Source organism: Manacus candei, unplaced genomic scaffold, assembly GCF_025592945.1.
Source record: "Manacus candei isolate 608988 ecotype Guabito, Panama unplaced genomic scaffold, ASM2559294v1 h1tg000015l, whole genome shotgun sequence".
NCBI lineage: Eukaryota > Metazoa > Chordata > Aves > Passeriformes > Pipridae > Manacus > Manacus candei.
In genome coordinates, this window is record NW_026138063.1 from 20,802,459 (window position 1) to 20,819,447 (window position 16,989).

General features: G+C 39.9%; 2 protein-coding genes across 4 annotated transcripts in view; one reads left to right on the plus strand and one right to left on the minus strand.

The window, feature by feature from the left end:
• Positions 1-16,989, minus strand: part of LOC127468692 (transcription cofactor HES-6-like) — a 182,725-nt gene that overhangs the window by 23,233 nt on the left and 142,503 nt on the right. The window lies entirely within an intron of this gene.
• The window catches only part of CAB39 (calcium binding protein 39), a 41,400-nt gene that overhangs the window by 9,634 nt on the left and 14,777 nt on the right, over positions 1-16,989 (plus strand). Inside the window, exon 2 of one of the 3 annotated variants that reach the window (XM_051782081.1) lies at positions 11,889-12,045. In XM_051782081.1, coding sequence (XP_051638041.1) covers positions 11,932-12,045 — 114 coding nt within the window. In that variant the 5' untranslated portion in view covers positions 11,889-11,931. Of the gene's footprint in view, positions 1-11,888; positions 12,046-15,528; positions 15,809-16,989 lie in introns of those variants that run through there. The other 2 variants (XM_051782082.1, XM_051782083.1) reach the window with 2 other exon arrangements.

A 16,989-nucleotide genomic window follows, 5' to 3' on the forward strand; every position in this document is an offset into this window, starting at 1 on the left:
ACACTTGCCTTCTCTTTCCCAAAGGTCTATGCCACAGAGAGCTCTCCTAACTCTGGGATGCATCATGGCTGCCCTTAAATATATCCTTCTGTGCTCTGTGATCTGCCTTACCCCAGAGGAACCTGGCTTGGCAGTCGAGGTGTGCTGTGGTTTATGTATCAGAAATCAAATCCATTAATGACTTTGAAGATTTAGACCGAACATGTAAACTGGCAGGATTTTTTAGGGAACTGTGTAAAGGACACTTTTTTTACAGCCACTTTAGGTGTATTGTGATCTTGAAATTATTTATTTGAGATTTCTGTATTGCCATGGCTGGTTCTTTCCTTGGGAGAATGGAGTGAATTGTCCTTTAAGGTTTGGTTTTGTTTGCTTGTTTATTATCATGGCACAAAATTTAATCATCAATTCAGTAGTGTTTTCTCATTTAGTTGAAAAGGGAGATAATATTATCACAGAATCATTGAATGGTTTGGGTTGGAAGGGACCTTAAAGACCATCCAGTACCAGCTCCCCTGCCATGAGCAGGGAGACCTTTCACTAGACCGGGTTGCTCAAAGCCCCATCCAGCCTGACCTTGAACACTTCCAGGGATGGGGCATCCACAGCTTCTTTGGGCAGCTTATTCTAGTGACTCACCACCCTCACAGGGAAGAATTTATTCCTAATATCTGATTTAACCCTGCCCACTTTCAGTGTGAAGCCATTCCCCTATGTCTTGTCACTACATGCCCTTGTCAAAACCCCTTCTCCATCTCTCTTGTAGCCCCTTTAGGCACTGGAAGGTACTTTAAGGTCTCCCCAGAGCCTTTTTTTCCCCAGAATGAACAACCTCAACTCTCAGCTTGTCTCCATGGCAGGGATGCTCCAGCCCTCTGATCATTTTGTAGCCTCCTCTGAACTTGCTCCAGCAGATCCTCTTCCTTCTTATCCTAGGGGCCCCACAGCTGGAGGTAGCACTGCAAGTGGGGTGTCATGAGAGCAGAGCAGAGGGGCTGAATCCCCTCCCTCACCTGCTGCCCACACAGCTTTAGATGCAGCCCAGGACACAGCTGGCTTTTCTGGGCTACAGTGCACATCTCATCAATCAAGACCCCCAAGTCCTTTCCTGCAGGGATGCTCTCAATCCATTCTCTGCCCAGACTCTCTGCTCAGGATTGCCCCACCCCACGTGCAGGACCTTGCAGTTGGCCTTGTTGAACCTCATGAGGTTCACGTGGGCCTGCCTCTCAGGCTTTTCCAGACTACTCTGGATGGCATCCCTTCCCTCCAGCATGTTGGCCAAGACCCCACAGTTTGATTTCATCAGCAAGCTTGGCGAGGGTGGGATCAATCCCACTGAGAAACGTGTTGAACAGTGCTGGTCCAATAGTGACCCCCTGGGGAGTGCCACTCATTGTGGTGCACAGTAAATTATCCAGGTTTTTTCTGTTTCCTGAACCCCTGACAGTTTTATTCAGGCTGGTTTCAGCCAGCTGCTTCTCCTGGGTTTATCTCTTACAAAGGCACTGGTGTCTTGGTAACCATGAGATGTACATCTGAATGTCGCAGGTGTGTGCTGGCCTGTAATGTGTTGGTTTTTATTTGCCTTTCTCCTTCAAGTGGTGCCCCTGAAACTAATTCTTGATTTTCAGTAATTGGGAGGAAAGAGAAGTCTTTCTTTCTGTGATTTTGCTGATCTTTGTGATGTTTTCTCATCTACCACATTGTCCTTGATACAGCATACTCAAGAGGGAGCAGGGATTTTGGTGTGAGGATGAGCTGGCTGAAAGTTCCATACTAAAAAATACCTCCACGCAGCTAGCTTGGGGAAATTGGATGCTTGACTGATGGTGGGACTGATTTGGGTTGGCAGTGTGAAGTAGAGAGTGCTCTTTATAAAGGTACTTTACCAGTAAAGCCCTAGCACAGTTGCACTTGTCATGGTGTTTTTTATTAATCTAAGCTGTATCTGCACTGGTAGGATTTGTCAACAGAGCTGTGTCAGTGAACCCTTTTGTATTGTCATCAAAACTGTGTTTTAAATGCCAGGGACTATGGATCAGCTCAGATATTGCCTGTACTTTAGTTCCCAGTACTAGGTAAGAGGGAATTTAGGGGAAAAAAACCCCCTGAACAACTCTTTTTCTTTACTGAATGAAGATGTAATGAACTAGAGGGAAAAGATTCACAGTAGTGATAGGGTCATGATTCTGAGTCGTTTATTGATTGCCCTCTCCTGCTTTCTCTGTGACTCAGTATGTAATTCCCATAGGTTATTTGTCAGGAACTCCCTTTTGCAGAGGAGATATGTAATCATTGAATCATGGGCCAAGTTCCCTCGGATTCATGTAGCAGAAATCAGCTTGGAATCATGACAGTTGATCTCAGAATAACTTACATTTTAATCCTTGTGTCACACCACTGAGATCCCTCAGTAGAGGGAATAATGTCAGAATGGAGAAGTCTTCTGTGGTCTCAGAGTCACCTTTCAGGAGTCTGACCAATTTTTTGCAGTGCAGCTTGCTGTCCCTGCTGGTTTTGGGTTTCAGCCCTAGTTCTGTCAAGCTAATGCACAAAAGTGAACCCAGAGACATTAAGCCATGCTTGATTGCATGTCATCTCAGCTAGTCAAGCTAGTAAAGCTTTTGGGACTGAGGTGAACTGTACAGTAGTCTAACATAAAGTTTCTTTAATTGTGAACTCCCAAACTGATTATTTTACAAGGGAAGCCTTCCGAGGTAGGTCTGTCAAAGCAGAGACAGATGTAGTTTGTTCTGTGCTGCCTGTGGCTGGGACCAGTAGTAATCAGTAGGGAAGAGGGATAGTCTTTGATATGTCTTCTCAATTCTTAAGTCAGTGTTTATGGAGGTTCCTAAGCTATGTTGAGATCACTGTTTTATAGCCCATTATCTTAATGCTTTAATGTTGTCCTTCCTTAAGTGATCTTATTCTTTTGTATGTTATCTTTATTAGAGATCTGTGATCTTCACATAAAGTAGATGAAGAGTTATGTTGTGCTGAACTCTGATGAACTTATGTTGAGCATTAGAAGTTTCTAGCAGGCCATAGAATATGATCTCCAAAGAAAGTAAAGGAACCATGGGAAAAATATTGTTGTTTTTCTTAAAAGTCAGTTTTAAAAGTAATACTGTGACATGATTCTTACTGAAATGATATTTGGGTAAATACTTTATCCATTTCCTTTTTTTTTCCTAGCTTTGTTGCTTGTGCTACTAGAGAGTGGTTTTAGTGAGTGTAGTTTCTTGATTGAGAGAGTATTCTCTAAGAAAATTGCACCTTAGGGGATTGGTCTGGAGCAATCCCAGGACCATTCTCGCAGTTTAATTGTTCTCAACTTCTCTTCAAAATCAGATGCCCCAAAAGCACGTGTGCATTTCCCTTTCTGTCTTGTGCTGGTGCTTGGGATTCTCATCCTCCTTGCTTACGTCACTGGCTCGTGTTTGAAGTGATCTGTTTTCCCTCTGATCATGCCCCTGGCTGGCTGGGTAAGGCCAAATTCCAATGCTGTGGTGCTGATGGGGTTTTCTGATGCTCCTGCAGACGTGTTTAGTTGTTGGAATGTGTGAACTCCAGACCACGATGCAAAATAGGTCAGAGATTAAACTGCTTTGTCCTTCTGACTCCCCTTTTGTCACTTCTTCGCTCTCAGAATTCACCCTTAGGTGTATATCAGAAATCTGATGCAAAAAGAACCTCTGGAAAATAATGTGAATAATATATACCAAGGAATAGAAATAATTACAAAGGAGACTCTTGCTTTGAGTTTTTGCTTCCAAGGGTGCGTGGAATGGCACATACATAATTGCAGTGTTTTTTGTCATGTAGCAAATATTCTGGGGTTTGTGATGATGCAGTACAGGCATCTGAGCCAACAGGGATTGACTGTAATACCAGGTTATGAGAAAATTACTTCAGCTTCTACCTGGCTAGAAGTGGACATATTGTCTGACAACTTTTCTTGAAGCTTCAAGTAAGTTCTTATTTTTTTTTTCTTTTTTTTTGGTGCAGTGTGTTAAAGATAGTAGTTACTTTTTGTGGTGAAACTTAGGTTTATTATTATTTTTAAAATATATTTACCGAGGAGTGGGTGAGGCATTTACATGCTTGTCTGTATACCATACTGCAGTATAGCAGTAAGGTTTGTGGGGAAATGAATGGGTGGGGTAACTCTAAACAGTACACCAGGGAAAGAAGCTGAGTCATAAAATTTCCTTGAACATGGAGACAGAGCTGGGATTTCAGATACTAAGCATTAGTATTAACAAGCTTTCTGCTTATGCTGGATCTCTGAAGCCCCTTAAAAGCAGCAACATTATTTGAAACCAGTTTCTACTTAATTTTTCTGTGTGTTGAACTGCAATGAATGCAGTAATGTGCAAGTCACAAAGTACAAGGCAGTTTTAGGAGGCTGCAGTGAGGTAATAGAGCGTCATGGCAGGAGCTGCCCTTCTCTTTGTCCAGCATCATGCAGGTGTCTGCTGGAGGAGGAGGCTCTTGAAGAGGCAAAAGGATCAGTAAATTAATTGAATGGCAAGAGAGAGGCCTGCTTAATGAAAGGAATCAGCTGGCATTTGGTGCTAAAGAAACAAGAAGAGCTGTGAACTGCCAGGGACTTAATTGCTTTGAAATTTTCAGAAAGTAAGAAGCTAAGTCACATTATGAATTTCATTTTTTTTGTAGAAATATATTTTCCAATTTTCTTTTTTTCTCCTGAATCCATTGAATTAAATTTTTTTGTTCACTTTATTGTTCATCTGTGTTACAGGAGGGATTTTTTTCCTTCATGATTTTAATTTTTCCCTGAACTGAGCTGCCATTCTGAGAGATGGGATTTTTTTCCCCCATTTTAGTCTTTAAGTGGGTCACACCACAAATAATTCTGTGATGCAGAGTTGTGAAACTGCTTTTGAATAATTTTAAAGCTTTTGTGTGCTGTAGACTTGAACAAGTTGATAGTGAATTTTAAGAAAGGTTCTAATATTCAGTGGTGGGTGGGACATGCCAGGTATGAGATGAGCGTACCTCTCTTGCAGGAAAACTTCTATGTATGAATTATATTACTTACAAAATATCATGGCAGATCCAAACAGATCATTTATTGCTTTAGGTATTTAGCATGTCAATAGTTTTACTTCTTACACCAGAGACAGTTGATGTAGTTAGTTCTCCTATCCATTTTTTAAAGTTATGTTGCAAGAAATGCTGAGAAGGTGTGTGGAAGTATTTACAGGATAGCAGAAATACCTTAGAGCTGGACTGTACTCCTGAATTCTGCCAGCTGGTAGTGGCAGTAATTACCAGTTACAGCCATAGCCATTCTGTTAATGGCATGCTTGTGCAAGTAAAGCCATGGTTATACTGAATAGTTCGTGCTGGAGCCCTGAAATACACTGAGGTGTGGCTTTTGCTCTTTATTGATCTCATTTCCTCTGGGATAGGAAAGTTTTGCAGGTGAGGTATTAATAAACTATGCTATTTAGACATCTATTTTGGATGAGAGGCTGTCATGCTTCAATTTGTTTAGCATATCAAAAATAAAATGAAAGAATTGTCTCGGTACAGTGCTGAAGCTCTTGAAAATCGTTTAATCTAGTGGGAAACCACATATCCAGAATGAGAATACTGAAAGATGTAGTAGAAAAGAGCACACGAAAAATGTGGAGGAATGTTTTAATGAGGAATGTGAGCACTCCATTTAAATAATACACTGAAGGAAATGATGGATGCTGCCTTGGGTCAGCAATACTTGTGCAATTAGAAGTGGTGAGGCCTTTCAGGAAGACGTGCTGCAGCCAGGAATTCGCAGGGATGAGCTGGCAGCGATATTCCAGATGCCTCACAGTGGCACCTGGCTGCTGTCCTGCCGTGCCAGCTGCTGCACATGCACCAGGGCAGGGCTGCTCTGCACACATACAGTGCTTACAGAAAGTACAGTCAGGAACTTACATCTGGCTAAATACTGATATGGTGTCAGCGTCTGGCTTTGAAGTACTGGAATATTTTTTTTCCCAAGGAGCATGATAGCTTGCATAAAAAATGGTTCTTGGATCAAAGGAATGGCTGTCAGTCTTCCTTCTGGATGCTAAGCATGCCTGACTGCGAGACAGTGCTTTTAAAAATGCATAATTTCTTGATCTATTTCTGGTTTTATCATCCCAACCAGACTTCACAGCGGTGAATTCTGACTGAACTAACAGCCACTTGTAACAATAAGATGTGATGAAGACTGATTTATGTTATTGTTTTCAATACTGGCTTAATGATCCCTGTTAATTTGAGAGGCCTACAGCAAAAGAGCAGGTTCTGAGGGAAATCAGTTCTATCAAGACAAACATGAGCCTGCTGTGTTATATTTTTTAATAACAACATGCCTCTTTTTAGCAAGATGCAGCATGTTTTGTCAGTAATAGACTGATAAATTGTCAATTAAAAATCCACACACAGAGTAGACCCAGCTGTTTGTTGTGGATCTAGATATTTTGCCGTTGTAGACTCATTAGTTTATTTAACTGTATTTGTTTAAGCCATTCTCCTATGTGTTAATAACACTGCGGAGTGTAATGGACACATGATATGATTTCAGGATAGAGGTTGGCAGCTTCCCTGTACCTGGAGGAGGTGATGTGCCCTTCCCTCCTGCCTGCCCCAGCCTTTTCCTCTCCTCCTCCCTTGGGCTGACTCTGGCTCACAGCTGGGAGTGCCATGTACTGGTTTGTCTTAAGAACCTTTCCGATTTTTTTCTTTTTTTTTTTAAATTGGTTTTCCCTCATTTTTGTTGGCTTTGTCTTCTGCCATTTTGGAGAGTTCAGCCACACATGGAGCACTCAGACAAACATCAGACCACTCAAAATAATGATGGAGAGTGACCTTCCCCCTTCAGTCCTGCTATGGATTCAGCTCCAGCCTTACCATGAGGTGCTCCTATGGCGAGGTCATGAGATGAGGGAGTTGATTCACAACTACTTGCGGGTCAAAGGGATGTATTCTCTACGTTCCTCACACTACTCACTGCTTACTTTCCTTCTAGGTCTTAGTTTTCTGGTCTCTCAGTGAGTGGCTTAGCTCATGGATGGCTCAGCTGAGCCAAGCATAAAAGCAGGGGGAAGGAGATGGTGTGGGGAGCAGAGAAGGAACGAGGCTTCCCCCATCAGTGGTGGCCAGCTCTTGGGTTGGCTCATTTGTCTTGGGGAACCTCACTGTTAATTATTTGGCCTTATTAAAAAATTATGTTGGTTTTGTTTGATCTTCGGCTTATCTCCTTATGTGCACACTAACTGGGTGTTACCACGTGGTTTTTCACTAGGCTTGGAATTTTTTTAAGATGTGCAGTTGTAGCCAGGAAATAGCTGAAGGGTTTTTTCCTCTTTTCCTCCTTAGGAGCTTGCTAAAAGCACTCACCTTAAACTCTTGGCGTGTAAACAAGGCAGCAAGAGGCTTTAATATAGTGCAGTTAAACTGTAAGGCCTAGGATAGAATAAGGAATTGAGTTTATTGCACTTGTTTGTTTCACAGAATTGGGTATAGGGGGATTTCATACATTATTTAAGTAGCATTTTGCATGGGGGAATGGTGGCTGTTTGCTCTTTAAGTAGAAAGGTTAAGTTTGCTTTTGTGCCTCTGCTTGTGCTGCTCATATTCCTTTGCCTTCAGTGCAGCTTTAAAAGCCTGCCTTGGTGAGACTTCAGTGCTGGTTAATTCATTTGTCTGTGGAGTAACTTCACATTTCACTGCAGTCAGGAGTGTCATTGTACTATTTCTTGTACCAGTATTGTTCTGAAAATAGTAATGCAGGGAGCTTGCAATAACAAAAGCATACTACTTACAACAGAAAAACCCTGCTCTTGTTAAGCAGTCAGTTTTTAAACTGTAGCACACATTTCTGGTATAGAGGTGGCACATCTTCTGAACCTTGAATAAGAAAAAGTGGAGTTACATGAGAGACCATACTCCAGGCTGGTTTATCTATTCTTTAGAGAATTAAATTAATTAAAGGAAAGGAATTTGTTTGTCTTGCTTCTGTATTTGTTCTTGTGGCATTTTTTTTTCTCCTCGCAGAGAAATGCTTTTAAGGGTTCTGCCTAGTTAAAAAAACAATCTTATATAAAACAATCTTATGTATGCAATGTAGTAGATTTAAATTGGACATTAATTGATTGTGTGGTCAGTGCAGTGAATAAAACAATACAAAGCCTTATACATGAAGCAAACTGCAGGGGTGCAAGCTGCACTGACAGAGCTGGAAGTTATATACTATCTGAAACAGAGGGGTTACTATCTCTGCTTATCACAAAAGCCCAAATGTCCCAGTGTGCCCGAGTGTGTGTCAGTGGAAGTCAAATCTCTGGGTGTTTGGCTGAATGCCATGTTGTTGTTTAATGGTCCCTTTGGATTGGTAACGTCATTCAAGATTTCTAAATGTGGCTGTGACCCCGGTGCTTTGAGGACCTTACGTTTCGGTAGGTTTGGCCTGCTTGAATATTGGTGTAATGAAGTGCCTGCCTGAGAAAGCTGGAGATTTGTATAATATTGTTCATGGTCTCTTTTAACAAATGAATAAAAGTGAGGTTTCTGGGAAGGGAAGATAAACCCAAGCAGCCCAGCAGAGCACAGAGCTGTCCATGTACTTGTTGCAGTTTAACTTTCCGAGAGTCCTGTGATGCCTTTCTTTAGCCACAATCAGTTTTTATCCAGGATTTGCAAGGCAACCAGGTGCTGGTATTGTGAATCAGTTATCATTTGACATGATGTAAGGCCTGTTCTTATTTACAGAAATTGTCACTTGATGTTGTTCCCCTTTTTTCTCATGTTGCAGATGTGGGTGGTTGCAACTCTTTCCAATCTCACACAGATGTTGTCATTGTCCATTGTGCACACACAGGGTGCTGCTGGGGGTAGTTTTGCTGGGCTGAAAAAGGAACAGCCTGTCTATGTTCTTCTGCATGAAGTACAGCTTTGAGAGACAAAGGAAAGGACTGCTCCTGCCTTTTTTTTTTTTTTGGCAGGATGTGACACAGGTTCTTCAGTAACAGAATTTTGCTTCAGGGTTAGTGAGATCTTCAGTCAGGCCCCAGATAATGTTCCTGGCAGTGCCACTGCCTTCCTTCCAGTAATAAAATTGAAATGGCATAAACAGTATATTTATTCCATTTTATATAATAAATGAAATACCTTGAAGCAAAATGTCACCTTCAGTAGTCAGGGGTGTGGATTTCCTTCTTAATGGTGCTGACAGTCTTTCCTGATTTTTCCAAATTGCTTATGAGAAATTCATCCAGGAACTTGCCTGAATTGGGAAAAAATACTTAGTATAACTATATGCTAGTGAACTGCAATTAATTGATTATTTTTTATTAGATATGCTAGTACATACAATGAAACTTGTGTACAACTTGTGTTTGCATGTATGTGCATCTGATTTATGCAGAACTTGTAAGGTTTCATAAGGCAAAGCTGTAGACTATTTTTAACTTAAGAAATTGAGCACTGTGTGGAGGCAAAGCAAGCTTTGCAAACATAGATACTGGGCACACCATGAGGACAGTTGTTTCTCATTATTTTGTATTTCCATAGGTTTTATGTGTTGTCCATGTAGTCTTTTAGTTCAGGAGTAGCACAGTTCTGCTCTAGAGAATGAGTGTGCAGAGTCATTTTATTGGTTTGATTTATTTTCTTTGTATATTGCTGTAATAACAGATTTTGTGATTCCATATAATGTTTTTGTTCTCTCACCTGTTTTGATTCCTACTGGTTTTGATTCTGTTTTAACACATAATCCAAGGAGTTAAGACTAGCAGTTTTTTGAGCCAGTCCTACTGTGTTACATGGGTATAGCCATCTTCCAGAATGAATATGCAGAGTAGTTGTTAAACACTGTTATTATCAATGATGATATGCAAGTGTGAAAGAATTCAGATTTGTTTTCAGGGCTCATCTTCATTTGGCAGGAGTAATAATCAAAGGGAGAGATAAAGGGAACATTTGAAATGCTGCTGTGATGATGGAGGTACGTCTCCATGTTGTAGGGCAATTGTGCTTATATTCACACCTGTCTCCTTCTAGGAAAAAAAAAATCCTGTGTGAAATTTTCTTTTAACATTGTTGGAAATGCCATTAAATTTTTTGTTAAATAACAATAAGTAGTGGTGCTTTTCTTAGATGTAGCTTTTGGTTCCACTAGATGTGATGAAGTTTGAGGCATAAAATTCTCTTGTCTAAGGGGTAACCTGGGGGCATTTTATCTCTTAGGGTACCAGTCCTGTGCTTGTAATTTCAGTGTTACAGCCCCTCTTTTTGTGCAAATTGTGAATGAGAGATATTATAATGACACAAATATTATACTGCACAATAAATGCAGCAGAAGGTCCTTGTGATCTGTTAAAGAATGGAAATGGCTGGCGGAAAGTCTTGTTTCAACTTTCCTGCTGATACTTTTATCTGAAAGTAATCTAATTAAAAACTACATACCTTATGCTTTTTATCAGCTGTGTGAAGTCAGTCACAGGCGTGGAACAGTGAAGGATGATCTCTGTAGCTGGTTACCTGAAATCCCTGTTTATGGAAATTTACTTGGCTAAAGATCCCAGTGCTTCTGTTCTTCCCCTTTAAATTGTTGCCCTTGGGCCAGCCCAACTTGTTTGTTTTAAAAATCAAAGCAACTAAAAATAGTATTAAGTTGGTATTTTTAATCCTTGATCAAAACACTGTTGACTAAGATCAGGAGTAACATTTTGGAGTTCATGGTGGATGAGCTGGTATTTTAATCAGGGAGCAAAGTACTGTTACATGTACTGGTTATAGTTGACTTGTTACCAAATTACTTGGACATTGCAGGGAGATAGAAATTAAACTTTCAGGGTAGTCTCCCTTCTTTGGAATGACAGTGCAGTCTCTGCTCTGCCTGCTTCTTCAGCTGCCTTTTGTGTCTAGCAGAAGTAGCACTGTCAGCATTTTTAATATAGTTTCCTGTTCTCTTCTGTCTAAATGAGAGTTGTAGAGATATGCTTTATGGAGTTCACTTGTTAGAAGGTTTTATTACTGTTTAGATGTGGATGTATGTGTTTAGTAACAAAAGATTTAGTATACTCATTTATTTTAGTAAGTCTTCTGTTTTGTATACAGAAGCAAGTATATTTGTGTGTGTGTGTGTGTAAAAGCAAATAATGTAAATATAAAGAAGAATAAATGTATTTGGATTCAAGAGCCAAATATTTTCAGGGAAGGAAAGTTTCTCCTGTAAGACTTGTTTTATCTTTTTGAAAGAGACACATATCAGATGTTGGTTTTACAAATGCTTTATTTACATCTGTGTCACATTTGTCACCCTGTTATTGGTGACAAATTGTATTTCCCATAAAATGAGTGAGGGTGAGACTGTATTTCAGTATGAAATTACAGTAGTATTGATATGAAAATGCCAGGACATGCCAAGTGTCTTGACATAGGAATAAGCTGCTCTCTGTAGCCTTGTCTGCATCGTGCTTGTAGGTCCTGCACTGAGGTGCAGGCTTTGGGGTCTACTTTGCATTTGTTATGGAATGAATCTGGATAAAAGCATGTACCTGGACAGTCACTGCAGAGCCACTGAGACATGACCTGTGTGTCAAAGACCTCATGTAGGAAGGCATTTTACTTGACAGCATTAATTGGAATAATTTATCCTTGTTGGTCTTGCCCAAATGTGGCATCTGTACAGTGTGTGGCTTCGAATATAATTAATGTGCTCTTTAATTTGTTCCTGAAGAATGAGATGATGATCTTAATGTGAGTTCTTAGATTCTGTATCTTGTGTTTTAAAAGATTTAGAATTACAGGAATTTAAGTTTGTCATGTCAAGCTCTAGTTCACCTGTTCATTTTTGATGTACCTTTTTTCTGCTCCTTTTCCAGGTGAAGCAGGAGCTGTAGAAGGAAGACCTTGTGGTTTGCAATCATGCCATTCCCCTTTGGCAAGTCCCACAAGTCTCCTGCAGACATAGTGAAGAACCTGAAGGAAAGTATGGCAGTTCTAGAAAAACAAGATATCTCTGACAAAAAGGCAGAAAAGGTACAGTTGTGACTTTTGAAAGGGGTGGGGAGGGGAGGGTGGAATTTACAGCTGTGGAAACTGAATCAATTAGGAATTATTTTTGGGTTTTATAGTCTGATAAAGGGTAAGTTATGTACCTTTGAACGGGTGTGTTTCATGTTGGTTGGCTTTGCATTTTTACGCCGCTGGCAGCTGATAATGATACTTAAAATAATTTGGTTTGGAACTGTAGGACATTGCATTCTTTAGTAAGCAGCTTACAGCTCTAGGGTGTTCTGGTGCTTGTGACCACCAGAGAGCCTTTACTACTGCACCGTGGTTCTGTCTCTGCTTGTCCATGCAGATGTTCACAGAGCAGAGTGTCTCTTACTAGAACCAAACAATTTGGTGTTTCTATGGATATCAGCAGAGAATATACTTTTATTTTCCTGCCTTTTCTTCAGCCCACAGGAAGATGTGGTGAAAAGTTTCTGTGCTAGTGCAGCTTCCTTTAGGTGGATGTCTTGCTACTTCAGGATCTCTCCCTGTTGATGGTCACTTACTTCTCAACTGGTAGTCTTGATAACATGGCCCAAAATGATCTTTAAGTTCAGCCTGTATGCAGCTGCATCCCACCTAGTGACTTATATGGCAGAAGTATTCACTGTTTAGATGAAGTTTTTCCTGATAAACACAGCACAAGGTCATAGGTTTGAATACTTATAAAACCCCAACAAACCAAAAAAACCAAGCGAACAAAACACCTCCCTCTCCAATATACCAGCTTTTGAAGCAGGCTGTGATATCCAACATTATTTAGCTATTATGTGCCATTCTTGGTATCCACAGTCCTGTGTAGGAGTTAGTCACAATCTTTTCACGTTCTCTAGTATTTTTAAGCAGAATGTGGCCAGTTCCTCTATATTCAGTTTCACCTAGATTTGGCACTACTACTTTTAAGTGCAGGAGAATCTGGGGCTTAATCAAATTGCCATCTTTGTCCCAATATTCTTTAAAAATCAACATCTTCTACCCCATTGCCAGCATGTGTTATGTTCCAGGTGTCTTGCAGTGTTCCATGGTATTTTTCCTTGACGCTTTTTCTCTCTTGCTGGAGAGAAGAATGTTATGGTGTGTTATGCAGGCCTGTGTGAAGGCTTTTCTTCTTTTACTAAAAGAGACATCTGTCAGGAGAGGAGGGGAAGGTGCGTTCTGAAGAGTCTGTGATGAGACGTGGCACTACCTCCTTCTTCTCGGCCCCATTGTTAATTCCTGGAGATGGGGCTTGATCTTAAAATCCGTGCTCTTTTGTGGCATCTTTTGTTGCTCAGACCTGTAATGGGGAACAGACCAGCTTCATCCCATTGTGGATGGCTGTGCACTGCAGCACATGCCTGTGGTCTTGATGCTATAGCTGAAGGTTATTACGTACCATTTCTTCTTGCTGGCCTTCAGTCCCACACCTCCATCCTTCTGAAAGACCTCATTTATGTGAGGCTGCTGCTTGGACAAGAAATAATATGCTGAGCCTGTAAGAGTGGTTTCTTGTGTCATGTAGAGAGCAAGACATTATGCTTGAAGGAGTACAGAAGGCAGCCATGTTCACTAGGTTAAATGAGAGGAGGGTTAAGTCCTGGAATTCAAGGGACTGAGCCTGGGTATGGTGGTGCTGTTCCCTGTCATCCTCATTATTCACAAAGGAGAGCAGCTGATGGATCCAAACATACACAACATTAATGTCAACACCTCCATTTCAGATTCTTCAGGAAATAGTTGTTCCTTGGCAAGCCAGGACTTCAGGAAGGTGCCTCTGGCTGTGACTGTTTATCTCAGATGGTTTGCTGGTTTGGTAGAGGAAGGTCTTCAATATCTTACAGACCAGTCATCAAATCTTTGAGGGCACAGCTCTGATTAGACACCCTGAATTTGTGCCCTCTTCCTGTCCAATCTGTTGAAATGACTGGAGTGACTTTGGAGTTAAAAGACAGCAGGGGTCTGAGCAGCAGCCATTGTTAGAAAAGAACAAAGATTTCTTTGTGCCCATATGGTCAGTATTTACACATCTTTTTATCTTTCATTATCCCTTTTATTATGATGATCCTTTCTGTAATGTAACTTTTCAGCCTCTTTTGGAGAGGAATTCTGTGCTGATGAAAGGGTGAGTTCTGTAGATAGTACTGGAACAGAAATAGAAAAACTCACTGCACATAAAGCACAAAAATTACTGCCTTTTACTAAAAAGGAAGAAGGATACAAAAGGTTTTCTTTTTTAATGACTTAATTTTATTAGTGACTACACTTGTATAAAGTATGGTCTCTCTCTCTCAGTAATTTCTTCTTCATGGTCTCTGTTTGATCCAGAGATATGCTTTTATAGCCTGTCACATATCAACAATGAAACTTCAGTGCTAAGCAGCCTGGTACATACTCACTGGTGATTACTGTTTGTGGTAAAGACAAGCTTTTAGCAGGGAATATCTACTTGTCCTATACTACTTTGTTTCTTAAAATACTCAGTTTGCTATGTGGAAGATGCTCTTAAGAGAGTTTCATAACACATTTGGCAATACAGATTTGGAAGAAAATTAGACAAATAATTTTCCCTATAAATAAGTGTAATTAACTATGTTTGAACAGAATTGCTCAGTTTTTTCAGTGCTTAGGCTGAAATTTAAAACCTTTAATGTTTTGTGAGAGGAGGAAAAAGCAAAGGAGGTAATAAAGATTTTTAAAGCTTAGATAGTGTATGTTCCTGTATATTCTTTATAATCCACATGGAAGAAATTCTTCAAAGGTGTAAAACAGTAGGGGTCATGATGCCTCTTGTTCACTTATGAAGCATTCTGCCCTGCAATACTGGAAAATTCGTTTTATAACTGAAAATCTGAAATTCAAGTGAATTCTAGTTTACATGTTAATCTATCTTTCTTTGAGCTATGTGAAAACTGGAGAAAAATTAACTATGTAGTTCTCCAGGTCATTTTGAAATGTCCTTGAAGTGTGTGGTACTTTCTTAGGAGCTGCCATCTGAAGTGGCTGCACAAGCTGCACTGTGGCTCGTTGTTGAGGGGCTGCCCTGTGTACCACAGCTCTGGGGGCTGGCTGGCTGCAGTCTTGTGTTAGATAGAGGGGATAGCTTGCTATCTGTTAGCATTTCGAAAGGGAAATGAGATGTCAAGTGCTTTATAACTGAAAACGTGTTCATCACATATGCTGTTTGTTCTCCACGACTTGTGTTCTTTCAGAAAGGGGGGGGCTAAAGGGAAAGGAAGGGAAAATTCCTTTCATGTAATTGGGACCTAACTGTGACCCAGCCCATTAGTTAGTCTTGATTTGCATCTCTTCCCCCTTGTTGGCTGACATCAGCATTTATTTTTACACTACCAGTTAGCTTGGTTTGTGGCACATGTGTACTGTTGTGAAGGTAAATATTTACTCACGTAATAAACTCCTTCTTCCCTACCCTCCGACCTTGGGTTAACCTGCCCAGAGCAGCTATTGCAGACATGATTGGCCTCTCTTATTTACATCACCAGCTCTATAGGATGGGCACACACTGTGTAATGGGCTGTACCATGTGCTGCTTGGGCTCAGCTACCCAAATGTAACATTACACCAGGTCAGCTTTCATTCAGTGAGTTAACGCTGCCATTTACAAAGCAGTAAAACTTTAACTTTGCTGTGCACGTGCATACAGTTAATCCATGGTGGAAAGAAGGCTAAAGGTTAAGTGATCTGCCTGGCCTACAGTGTGGGGCTGTTACTCAAAGAGTAAAGATGAGGCTTCTTCTGGAAGTAACAGGTGAGATGTGCTTCTTTTCTAATTGAACTTAGCTCTTCGTGCTAAATATCTGCTGAAAAATCACCCAATCATTTTTGGCCTTCAGAATGTACACTGCACTGATGTAGACAGTATACCATTTACAAAATGGTATAGTTTTATAAGCATTTTGAAATCCAGCCAATTTTAAATAGAATCATTAAAAAATTCTGTTTGTTACTTATGATAGATACTACTCTAGACTAGTAAAAATATTCACCAAGTAGAGGCTCAAAGCCCATCTGTTTTATCTTTTTGATGGATGTTTTCATTAATAGTTGCTGTAGCTGCATTACCCATGAGTACAGAACCCCCAACCATAGGGGTTCATAGACCTGGAGCCTTCAAGCTCATTGGAAATATTTTGGGACTGACCATGTGTTCTTCATCTTTTCCTACTGTTCATAAACCTCAAATACTCCAGCTGTTCAAGTCTAAATGAAGTATTTGGTATTTGCACTGCTTAGTCTTTAAGGAAATAGTAAATTTTAGGGTATTTCAGTTATATTTCTTGACACTGGAATAAACCACAGTACTTCATAGCTAAAAAGACATGCAGCTATTCTTGTGTAACAGTCATATGTGTGACTTCATGGTGTCTGCATTTATTCTTAAATAATATCTTCTCATCTTTGATAAAAAGAGAAGTAAGTACTTTCCTTATTTTCCTTGCCTTGTATTTAAGTTTCATAGTTTGACTTGTCCTCAGATGGTATTGTCTGGCACCATTAAATTTCAAATGTGACTTGCAGCAGAATTTTTCTCTAAAATGCTGGTTGCTCCTTCTTAGTGTTGAGAACATACACATATATATAAATGTTAATACCTAGAAAATATATTTTAATATATTAATATATATTAAAATAAATTTTAATATATAAAATATATAATATACACTTAGAGGCTATTTTATATATATACTTATGTATATATATATATGTATATATAAACCTGATTCTGTATATATAAAATATACCCTGCTTATATATAGTATTGGGATATAGTTTATTTATTTTTTATATATGGTGTCTGATTGTTAATTGACTTTTGATCGTGGGTTTTTAGATTAACTTTACTGTGTATTTTGATCTTTCTTTAGAGACTTTTCCTGTTAAAAGAAAGCAGTGCATTAGGAAATTATGTAGATCTCAGTACCTTAGGTA